This window comes from Aptenodytes forsteri, unplaced genomic scaffold (assembly GCF_000699145.1).
Source record: "Aptenodytes forsteri isolate BGI_AS27 unplaced genomic scaffold, ASM69914v1 Scaffold225, whole genome shotgun sequence".
NCBI classification, from domain to species: Eukaryota; Metazoa; Chordata; class Aves; order Sphenisciformes; family Spheniscidae; genus Aptenodytes; species Aptenodytes forsteri.
The window spans coordinates 433776-445755 of record NW_008795024.1 but is presented as its reverse complement, the minus strand read 5'-3'; the positions used below and the strand labels follow the sequence as shown (position 1 = coordinate 445755).

The 11980-nt window shown below is 38.0% G+C and overlaps 1 protein-coding gene across 1 annotated transcript in view; it reads right to left on the bottom strand.

The window, feature by feature from the left end:
- Nucleotides 1–451: 451 nt before the first annotated feature.
- The window catches only part of KLHL4 (kelch like family member 4), a 49254-nt gene continuing 37725 nt past the window's right edge, over nt 452–11980 (bottom strand). The window contains exons 7-11 of the mRNA XM_009275818.1: nt 8530–8754; nt 6262–6424; nt 2975–3187; nt 1269–1440; nt 452–557 (exon numbers count right to left, since the gene is read on the bottom strand). Of these exons, the coding sequence (XP_009274093.1) occupies nt 498–557; nt 1269–1440; nt 2975–3187; nt 6262–6424; nt 8530–8754 (833 nt within the window). The 3' untranslated portion in view covers nt 452–497. The remainder of the gene's footprint in view (nt 558–1268; nt 1441–2974; nt 3188–6261; nt 6425–8529; nt 8755–11980) is intronic.

The following is an 11980-nucleotide window of genomic DNA, read 5'->3' as shown; positions in this document are numbered from 1 at the left end:
CTCATGTTCAGCCGGCTGTCGACCAGCACCCCCAGGTCCTTCTCTGCTGGGCAGCTTTCCAGCCACTCTTCCCCAAGCCTGTAGCGCTGCATGGGGTTGTTGTGGCCGAAGTGCAGGACCCGGCACTTGGCCTTGTTGAATATCATACAACTGGCCTCGGCCCATCAATGCTTGATTATGAAATCTTATACACCCATTTATCACTTTACTACTGCATTTTATAAATAACAGACACACTTTTGTAACAAACCTGAACCATTTAAACATATCATTGAATTTTTATGTATTAGGCATAATAAAATAATTCACTTATGCAAAATCCTCTGATTTGTGTAATGCAGGAAGACCCTTTTGTGCTCTAATAGCATAATGGCTCAGAGATAAGTATTCTCTATAATGGAGGGCTGCTAAGATGTGTAGTCTGTACTGCTTTCTGGAAATGTTTCTTATCTTCATGAAACTCCACTCAAAGTTTAGTTTCACAGTATTTATAGTCATCAGGGCAACTTCACAACAACAACACATGCTCCAGCCCTTCCGATATTGACAGGAACCTCCTAAAAAAGGGGAAAAAAAAAAAAAGAAAAGAAGAAGAAGGAAACATTTTTAGTAGACTTCTATGGATAGGACTAGAAGAAATTACTTGCAGATTAAAAGGAAAGCAATTTATTTATTCAAACTAACATACTGCTGAAAAAATTAGATTTAACTAGGGCTCTGAAAACAGTTTTGGGTTTTGGGGAAAAGGCTTTAGCAGCTGCTGAGAGTTACAGGATTGTAGACTGGTGCTGTTGCTCTTAACTTTTGTAAAAGTCCTTCATATCCTGTGTTCCAAAAATGTGGACTGTGTAGCTACAAAAGGATCTTGACAGTTTTAAATGTTTCCTCTTGGTCTCAATGGTGCTGGTCATAAATATGAAAACTTGAAAGTGCCTCCAGTAGAGGGCATTGCTGACAAACACATGCCAGTGCTAACAACTGCAAATTTAAGCACTTCAACACAAAATGATTCGTGCAACCTGGTTCACTTGCCCATGCACTGCCTCCACCCTTTAGTCTGAAAAATTTTATACAGTTATTTCACAGGAGTGGCAACCAATATTTTATACAAGCCCAACTACGGTATTACTGCATCCTAATATATCATTTTTCACAAAACAGCGATAATTTTGCAACATAATCATTTTTGCTTTGCCCGTTATTCAGACAGAATTCTTCCTACCTGCAGGAAGAATTCCTATTATTTATTAGGTAATTCTTCCTATTACCTCTGTCCACTCGTTGTTTTGAGCATCGTAGGACTCCACAGTATCCAGGTACGTATGGCCATCATAGCCCCCAACAGCGTATAATCTGTCCCCCAGAGGACAAATTCCAACAGCATCCCGAGGTACGCTCAAAGGGGCCACTGTTGTCCAAGCATCTGTTTTAGGATCATACCTAGGATGTTTTATGATCAAAATTAGAAAAATACACTGTAGAAATGCATTTCAAATTTAAATTACTGATATTTGCTTCTTTTTTCCTGTATTGTAGTTCAGCTGACACAATGAACTAGTGTAGAGAATTATGAGTAACGTGATTGAATATTTAATTTAGCCACTAGAGGGGTCTTCAAACACATGAAAAAAGCCCATATTTTTGCTTTTTGATTACAGTCTCTCCATTTCAATCAGATTAAACAATCAATACATTTTGAACATAAATGAGGCCTGAAGGAATGATAGCATGGCCATCAGTTAACTCAGCAAAGTTAATTTCAATATACCCTTTTTTCTTTCTCCATAGAGATTTTTGTTTTCTGTTTCTTGTCAGAACTAATGTTTTCAGAAAATCTGTAAAAGAACTTAAATATCTCATATAGCTGATAAAAGTTTGTAACACAAAGTGCGTGGCAGTATGTTACATCAGTGCTGATTTCCGATACGTACTTAGTCAATTTCCAATATAAATTCAAGTGAATTCTGGGGTAGTTCCAGCTTTACACTATCTAACCGAGAACAAAATTTAGCCATTGTTATTCACAGCAGGGAGTTGAATACTTGCTCAGTTTTCCTTTCTCGTCCCCAAATGACTCAAGAGTGTCAATGGATACCCACAGCCCATTAAACAGCTAGAGGAGTTGTCCGCACTCATTATGTTCCCTTCTCACCCAGGACTCAAGCATTCTCTTGTCCTCCTACATTATGCCACATGCCACCACAGTGGCAAAGCAACATTTGACACACAATACTTCTGTTTCTGAAAATAAATGTCCAGTATTTGCATTTTCTTAAGAACTGTGTTCATCGGTGGGGAATACAAAAATGGGATTAAATAAGGATCAGATAAACAGTATTTTCATTTTGAAAAGTAATTACTTTGAGAAATTGATATAAAGCCAAGATTTCACTGCTTACAGTTGTGTGCTACCAAAATCATTAGGCCAATGTATTAATGCGCTATTTAGTTTTAAAGTGTGAATTCAAGCTAAAGTAGTTTGCTTTGGTGCATGTTTACTGGTTTTTTTGCTTGCTAAATCAGACCCTTACCATATGTTTTAGCCTGATTTCCTATAGCAACATAGTTTCTTACAGAAACAAGGCTCTTTCTATCAGTTTCCTCCATCAGAAAACACCTGTGTAGTGACTACTGCCTGTTTGAGTATGTGCTATTTATTAGATTTTTAACCTTTTGGTCAATACCAGCTAAATTATTGGAGGAAGAGACAATTGAAAAGTGTCTAGTTCCTACAATATATGACACGAGTAGCCCAAAGCTGGGTTTTGGCACTTGCTTCTGAGGGTTAGTTGTTTTGTTATCACAAGAGCATTGGAAATCAGTTATTCTGCTCAAAATATTATTTTAAAAGGCATAATATGTTTTACAAACTTAACATTCCAATTGTGAAGAGATTTCCCTTGCTGCTATAAATTATTTTATGTTTCCTTCCTGGAATGTAAAAAAAAAAAAAGAAAGAAAAAAAATTCCTTACCTTTCTACACAGTCAGAAAGACGAGAACAGTGGTTGGAAGCAGGTGCATCGTGACCTCCCACAGCATATAAAAACCCATTGTACGTTGCAACACCAACGCCACCTCTTCTCTTGGACATCGAAGCACATATACTCCACTTGTTTGTGTGCGGGTCGAAACATTCCATTGATTTTAAGCAGGAGCTCCCATCTCGTCCACCAACAGCATACAGTCTGGGATAATTAGCCACAAGAAGGCAAGCAATTTCAGTCTTTAGTCTCTCATTTTAATAGGAATTTTATTTGGTTAACTTCATTCAGACCACTTTAAAATTGTCATTATGCCCATTATTTGCTATCTGACAGCTACTCTGGAACTTTCTTCACACAAAGGGTTTTGTATGCTATATGAAGGAATTTATATTCTTCATTTGCAGTGTAAATTTTCAAGCAGTCACATATGAAAATTAAGCTTAAAAATGCATGTCAGTTTCTTTAAATGTGAGCTATAGATGGAATTTAATTGAAAGATGCTACGTGTGTTTGAAACATATGGGTAGTATTCCCTGTGACAGGCTTATGGAGTATTTGACATCTTAGTACTGCATTAAGCATTTTTCCTATACTGTTAATATGTAAAAGAACTTTAATAACATCATTATATATCAAAAAATATGTCAAAAATATATTAAATATATTTTCCTCAATGTTTGTATTTAAGCAAATCTGCTGGACAGAAGTTACCGTACAGGTATGTATTCTTGTCTGTTCAGCCTAAAGGCATTTAGCAAACAACTGGAGATTTAAACCAGCTGATGTTGGGACAGTGTGTAAGAATAAATGGTGGAACTCCACACTAAGAAGCTTGGGGGGGGTTGTGGCATTTTGTTGACGAATTTTACAAAGCCTGAATTTCTTTTGTATTTCAAGCTAACTTGGATGCTGCTAGACTGTGATAGTATGCATGCTGGATGTAATAGCAGACGTGGTTAGATGTTGAGTGCACCAACTGTTCAGGTCCCTTTCAAGTCCTGGCTATTACTTACTGCCATGAAACTGAATTTACTTAGCGCAACTAATTGAGACCTAGGGGACATGTGGACTTGTCCAGAGTAAGTCACCTAAAACGGATCCGTTGAATTTTGCTTGGGAAGTGCCTGTTTTTCTCCAGTGATTGGAAAAATCTGTAGACTGCTCTGATGTATAATGTAACTAGACAATTCTTGACTACTGTTAGAAGAATACAAAATTTCTAGCTCTCTTCTAATGTTTGTGAGTGGAAGACAGACTTGAGTTCTGCTGTGCAGTTTGTTGCTTGACCCATAAAAATCTTGAGGATTTGATTTGTTTTCTTTTCACATCATGCCATTAGATACAGTCTACTTGTTTACACAGCTTTCACAGAGTGGAAATCACTGTATATACAGATTGGTTGGGATTTTTTCTTTTCCGTAACGTGTCTAGAAACATGGTAGTGTTTCCTATTCTTTAAGGAAAAGAACAAATATATCATTATTGACCGATGTTTTCAATAGACCATTTATTAGTCAAAACGTGTTGCTCCACAGAAACATAAAGTCTTTTCTGGTGGGGTTGAATAGCAAAAAATACGGCGTGACAGGGAAACAGGAAAAGGAGAAGCATTCTGCTTGGTTAGACTGCAGCAGTAGCACTAAATGATGGACATTTGATCTCAGCTTCCCCTAGTATGCCAGAAATTACATCACTAGACTAACAGACATGATTTAAACCAGGCTGGAGACAGCTTGTATCGGGAGTGATTGAGAACAGAGTCAGGATCAGGCTGGATTTCCTCTTTGACAAAGTGGTTTCCTGCATGCCGCTGTGGAAGGTACCGGCAGGAGTTGCTGGTGAAGTTTATGCTGAGAACATTTCCTCTGAGATACAACAGGGGCTCAAACAGGCAGTTCTGCCTCTCCTGGACTTCTGAGTTAATGATTAAAATCATGTCATGTTTGAATGCAAAACCTTGACTTTTATGTGAAGAAGTTTTGCATTTGCAAGTATCTGTTTGCTGACATCTTTGTTTCTGCTCTTTCTCTTTCTCTGGAATTTAAGAAGTGAACAGGGAAGCCAGTGATAAAGTTTCAGAATAACTGCAGTTGTCTGCCTGCAACTGCAATATTCCTGGCCCCTACAAACCGTCATTGCTAAGAGATTTCCACAGATTTAAACAGGCTTCCTAGAGAGGTGGTCGATGCCCCAAGCCTGTCAGTGTTTAAGAGGCATTTGGACAGTGCCCTTAATAACATGCTTTAACTTTTGGTCATCCCTGAATCGGTCAGGCAGTCAGACTAGATGACCATTGTAGGTCCCTTCCAACTGAAATATTCTATTTTATTCTAAATAAGAAGGAAGATTGGATCAAGCCATGCTCTCCAACATAACCTGGGGCCTTTTACAAGGCTTTTGTATTTCCAGCACCAGACTAGGTTGCTAAAGAAGGAAAACAGAATTCTGCTGGACATTAATTTATGAATTGTTCTTCCTCATGCTGAAATACAACTGCTATCAAATAGGAATGTACAAGCTGTAACACACTGTTCAATACAGGTTACATACTAGAGTCATACATGTGTCTGTTCCCATGTAAAAATGCTTGAGTGGCTTTAGTGTCTTAAGAGGATGTTTAAAGAAGTTTTGAAAATCTTGTTGGGAAAACCAATGTACAGTGAACACACGATGTCAGTATATTTAAGCAATAGATGAAGGGCAGAATAAATCTGGGTAGGATAAGACTTATAGAAGGCTGTTTATTCCATACCTAATTATTAAACTTGTCTTCCTTTCCTTGAACACACCATATACCTTTAACCTTTTAAAAATTATTCTTGACTGTGAACTTATATGTTAAAGTTGTAGATGCATGCAGGAGATGTAAAATGAGAGGAATGACTTTGTTTCTGTACAAGTTCTTCCAAATGGTGCTTCCTTAGACACATTGATTTTAAAATGTAAACATAAACTTGGAATATTTTTTTAAAGTAGCTGATCTTATATCCCCATAAGTTATATTCTAGGTAAAGGTCTGATATGCATGTGATAACATTTTCAAATTGCTGTAACTTGAAAGGGCTGAAATATGTTTAAAACATGACTGCAAGTTTGCAAACGATTTACCACACAACAGAGGAAAAGCTTTTCTTTCTTATTTTTGTGCATTACATTTTCTCTTTGTTTTCTTGAGGTGATTAACTACTATAAGATTGAAAAGAAAGTTTAAGAAACTGTATTTCCAAGGAAGGAAGCAAATGAAAAACCAAAGAGAGTTTTTCCTGTTGACATACTTGCTATTTAATGCTGCAACCCCTACAGTGCTTCTAGGGGTTGACATACTAGCAACGTAATTCCATTGCCGTGCTTGTGGGTCCCATCTTTCTACAGTATTAAGGTAACTCCATCCATCGTGGCCACCAACAGCATACATTGGTCCTTCAAGCATTGCTACTCCTTAAAAGATAGAATTAGGGACAAATTACAGTATCTAATCATTTCAGTGACCAGTAGTGTATTAACTTCATACTTTAATCTCCTGTATGCAGATAAGCAATTTCAGCTGGTATTAAACTACCTAAAAGCTGCCTTGCCATTTAGCAGAATAAACAAATATAAATAAAATACTTCATATACAGTGTTTTTCTGAATAAGCATTATCTTTTGCCAAGAGATTAGAGGAAAGCTGCTTTAGTTCTGATGTTCTCTTCTTGGACATTTATCTCTTCCACTTCTGTTGACCTTCTTATGAATCAAATTTGGGCCCCTAAAAGAGAAACAATGCTATTCTTTCAAAGAAAGGCAAAGATGGAGCCAGGCAATGAAAAATATGGCCAAACCAACCAACTATCCCTTATTCTGAGCCAGCCGAAGCTCTGTAGTCCTGCCAGCATGAAGCCTGAGCGGGTGGGTAGCTGGCTGTCCCTACTGGCTAAAGTACCATAACATTTTAATGCCTGTAAGGGGAACATACTTTTGGATAAGAGCTGGCTTGTATCTGTTGTCCTTGAGGCACAGGAGAGTGAACTTGGCTGTCTCTGCAAAGCTCTGTGTGGACATATCCTGTGTCATTGTCCTTCTCCAGAGAGAAGGGCTTTGGTGCCTCCCCTTTGGGGAGCTTGTCCCTACTGGCTAAAGTACCATAACATTTTAATGCCTGTAAGGGGAACATACTTTTGGATAAGAGCTGGCTTGTATCTGTTGTCCTTGAGGCACAGGAGAGTGAACTTGGCTGTCTCTGCAAAGCTCTGTGTGGACATATCCTGTGTCATTGTCCTTCTCCAGAGAGAAGGGCTTTGGTGCCTCCCCTCTGGGGAGCTGCTGCTGCCACCGCTCTTTGCTTCCTTTGTTAGATAAGGCAAAATGTTTGATTCTGGCTGCTTAAAAGTTTTCTAAATCTGTCTTTTCAGGCCTAAATATACATGGCCTGATTTTCTCAAAAGTGCTAACTCTCCACAAAATCACACTGAAGTTAATAGGAGCTGTAAGTGTAAGGCAGCTTTGCAAACGAGGCTGATGCACAGACAGAAGCCTAACTTTGGGCACTCAAATTTACCGCTGTGACCTACTTCCTGGGTAGAATTATGCCCCTGCAGTTGATAATTATAAAGACTTCAATGAGAATTATTTTATCTCTTTTGTCTTCTTTCCCTTTGCTACCTACTAGTATTTGCTTTTATAAATTTTACAGACTAGCTGGTAAGAACCCTACACTATACTTTTTTCACCAAGCAGTGGAGAAGGTGGTATAGGCCACACAGGTTTACCAAATAATTCTGGATCAATCTTTCTCTATTATTCATTAAAATAAAAATATTCTGTCATTTGAACTTACCAATGACTTCAAGCAATACCTGTTTCTGTAAACTTAAGAGAAGCCAGCTTTTTCATAAGAACTGTGCTATATAAATCATGCCAAAATCATCATATTCCCTCCCTTACAGTCTCCTCAACTGTAAACTGTCCTTATTTTTTATAGTTCCAGAAATAAATTCTAGATTTCATATTCATATTATTCATTCACTGTGAATAATATTAAGGATTATTATGCAGTAAAGACCCATAGATACTAAGCCATGGCAGAGCTCAGTAAAACTTCTTGTAATTGCACCATTAAAATCAGCGAGGTTGTATTTATTTCCTTACTGCAATGTTTTCTTCAGTGTAATTCTCTGATCTGATTTTCAGAGGTGTTTGGTACCTATGGGCTTAACTTAAGTCATAATTTAAAAAAAAACTGAAAATCAGATTGTTATTGTATTGCAAATGTATCTCTTGACCACTAAATTGGATGAAGAGTTGATGATTTTCACTGTTGTTTATATTTTGGAATTTTCTAAAAGCAAAATTAACTCTGGAAGACCAGTGCAAGTTAGGTGAATGCTAATAAATATCACTGTCATAAAATTATGGCAACAGGCAACTCTTGTCTTTGAAAAATATCTTCTACAAATATTGCCACGTTATTAAATACTTTAAAAAGTTATGTCAACAGTGTTTGTGTCAGTCAAAATTCATTTGTAGATGATCCAAGGTATTTACAAAGAAAGAGCACCTCTTACCTAGGCCATGTCTGTGTGTTGACATAGGAGGCATTATAGTCCAAACTTTGGTGATAGGGTTGAAACATTCAACAATGTTAGAAGTTTTCAGACCATCTCTTCCTCCCACAATATAAAGCTTGTTGTCAATTACTGCAACTCCAAACTGTAATCGTCTACCATTCATGGTACCAATTTGTATCCAACTATTAGTCCTAAGGTCATATTTTTCAATTGTAGTGGTACCTGTTAAAAACGTAAGTATTATGAAATAACCATGAACTGATCAGTACCCAGCAGCCAGTAGTCAAACATTATTGAATTGTAAAACGTTGAAATCCTGCGTGTGGACTTTTACTGTGGCTCCCTGAGAACTTCAGTTACAAAATGTGAACCTAGTGAGAAGGCTGCATTCATTGAATGCATATATGATTGTCAAATTTATGAGAATAAACTGGTGGCAAGAAGATGCAGAATTAAATGCCAGCAGATTTTTAATACTGAATATTTTGGAAAAAAGTTAAATCTGTTACTCATTTAAATACCATGAAGGTAGGGGGGTTGTGGTTTGGGGTATTTTGATTTTTTTTTTTAACTCCTTATGAATATGGTACTTCACAACTATGTGCTCTTTAACCATGTTTGTGCTTAAACCATTACTGATATCAAAAACGGAAAATGCGTCCATGTGTCTGCTTGAGTTAGGACTTGGGCATGCATCTTCATGAATAGTTTGGATATTTTCCTTTTTATGATGGAGACAGGCAGAAGGCCGAGTTGTGTGTGTGTACACACTTGCGTCCCACAGGTAGCTTCCCTGAGGTTCACCTTTGCAGCTGCCTTGCAATAACTGCTTGTCTGTTGTAATATATAAGCTGTATTTTCAGGTTTTTTTCAGGTCACTGAACTTCTAGTAATGTTTTTACTGCAACTATTCATGCGGCCCTAGCTCTCTGCCGTTCAAAACTGACACTTTTGCATGCACTGGCTCCTGTCAGTCACTCAGCAGCCGTAATTGCTCCTTTGAGAGCTGATTTAGCACAGTGGGGAGATGGCTGAGTAACAACCAAGGTAGAAGAGGCAATTGGCAGTTGCACATACAGTGCACCCTGGAGCTCAGCTTCAGCTCAGCTGAAGGCAACCAGAGGCAAAAAAGCGAGCTAATTTCCTGCCTGTTCCTTGACTGGAATTTGATACTAGAGAAGTAGTATTTCGAGAGTTACAATAGGCACTTAGTGGCTAAGGAATGATTTACAACAGCAAAACAGCCATGCAATAAAGCAGAAAAGAAAGGCAGCATTTGGACTAGAGATCTGCTAGAGATCATCTGCTATACTCAATAAATTTAGTGAAATAAGAGCTTATCTCATGACATCTTTTCTCTCCTCTCCATGCTTTTCCAGATGCATAGGATGCATGGGAAAGAAACTACCAGACCCATCTGCAATAAAAGAAAGAAATTCTACTTTTCCCCTTTCCTGTCGTCTTTTATTCTGAGCAACTGGATTTCTTTGTCTGTTCTTTCCATTTTGTTAGTCTGTTTGCTCTTCTTTGCTTTGATTCCTTCTCATTTATTCTATGCTAATATGCGAGTGCCCCAAAGTTGTCAGCTTCAAAGGAAGTATCTCGCATACTGACTAAAAAAACAGGAAAAATACATTAAGGTATACGGTGTGTTCTTACACACCCTGTAGGCTGTAATTTTTAGAGAGGCTTGAAGGTAGGTTTTGAAAGTTAATGTGGTTTAGGCACGTTCATATTTTTCAAAATACCAGCCCCAAAATGGCTCTTTGATCTTCTTTTGATCATTTGAAGTTGAGATTTGACTTCGTATACCACCTGAGATAAGCACAAAGCCAAATCTGGCATTCCCTGAGAGTTTTCTTTATCATAGAAAGCATATTATTGCCAGAGGTGGTAGTTACTCCCTTCTCAGAGCCGTTCTTCCCGTGCATCGTAGTCTCTTAGGTGCCGTTTCCTTTATCTTACTTTGAGCCTGTGCTGGATTGTATGAGTCAGAGCTGTAGAGGACGGCAGGGAGGAGAGGAAGCGCTGTTCTTCTTAACCATCAAAAGGCAAAAGTTCAAACAATTGGCTTTATTCCAAGGTAATAAGTAAAAGAGGCACCAACAGGAAGTGCAGATGTTGACTGAAATAGCCCTTTCTTTGCATAACCTTTACTGAGAAAAAACTGTTAGAAAATTTTATTCTTATTTTGGTAGAAGTTAGTTTAAAGATTACCTTGAATTCTTGGTTGTTTCATATAATTCATAAATAATCAGTATCGCTAATGAAACTATACTAATTGCTACAGTTTAACTTCATTTTGCTAAACTGTCCTAGGAATGAGTGTTTTCATGTTGTGATGGTGATGAATGTGTATTTTGTACTTGATTTGATTGTATAGAGACAGTAAGGTAGTGCTGCAAGATGTCTCATATAAGAAAAATCAGTCATCAGCAACTTTTTGCAGACCATGAAATGGATTAGCTTCTTTGTGATTCTATTAAAAGTGAACTCACACAGCTAAAATGAATACTGTTCAGCAGGTCGCTAGAATTTAAACTAATTATAGTTCTTTGGCTCCAAGCTGTGGGTTTGAAGCTAAGGTTCCTGTAGAAAATTATTTAATATACAGTCTACTAAATAGAATAGTGTAATGTGTAAAGCTGTAAGCTGATTGCAGGTGTGAAAATCAAATAATAAAAACTGGAATACATTTATAACATTTAACTTTCAAATGCAAACCTAAAAAGAACTTGTGTATGAAGTCCTGAAAATAAGCTGCACATACTGTTGCACTCATGAAAAAGTGCAAATCTTTCCATCTGAATTGTTATAGTGAGGATTGATAAGCTTTAGCTAAGAGTTCTCAATAGTTCAGCATTGTGGTTTAACCCCAGCCAGCAACTAAGCCCCACGCAGCCACTTGCTCACTGCCCCCCGGCGGGATGGGGGAGGGAATCGGAAGAGTAAAAGTGAGAAAACTTGTGGGTTGAGATAAAGGCAGTTTAACAGGTAAAGCAAAAGCCGCGCACGCAAGCAAAGCAAAGCATCCCAACCAAACCCAGCACGTTCTCCACCCCTAGCAGCGGGATGATGATTTTGAGTTCCATCTGCCATAATAGTCTTTCAGGTCAGGAGAGGTGATATGCGGTGTTGGGTTGTTGCATGTTGAAGTCAGTTCTGGTTCCATCATCACTGCACTTTGCTTGGTTTCATCAAAGTTCATTCTTCATTAATCTGGGTGATTCTTATTGTAATACCATTGATATGGCATATAATATTACATAGCAATTAATATCATACAGTTCAAATCATTGGCTATTCTCACCCAAAATCAAATCCCCTTGAGGTACACATTGGACTTCCCCATCCTTCTGCATCACCCACCAAGTGCATCAAGGTCCTTGAGCAAAAGCAATCCCACAGATGGGTTTGCCTTTGCCTGAGGCAGGAATAACCCAGACTG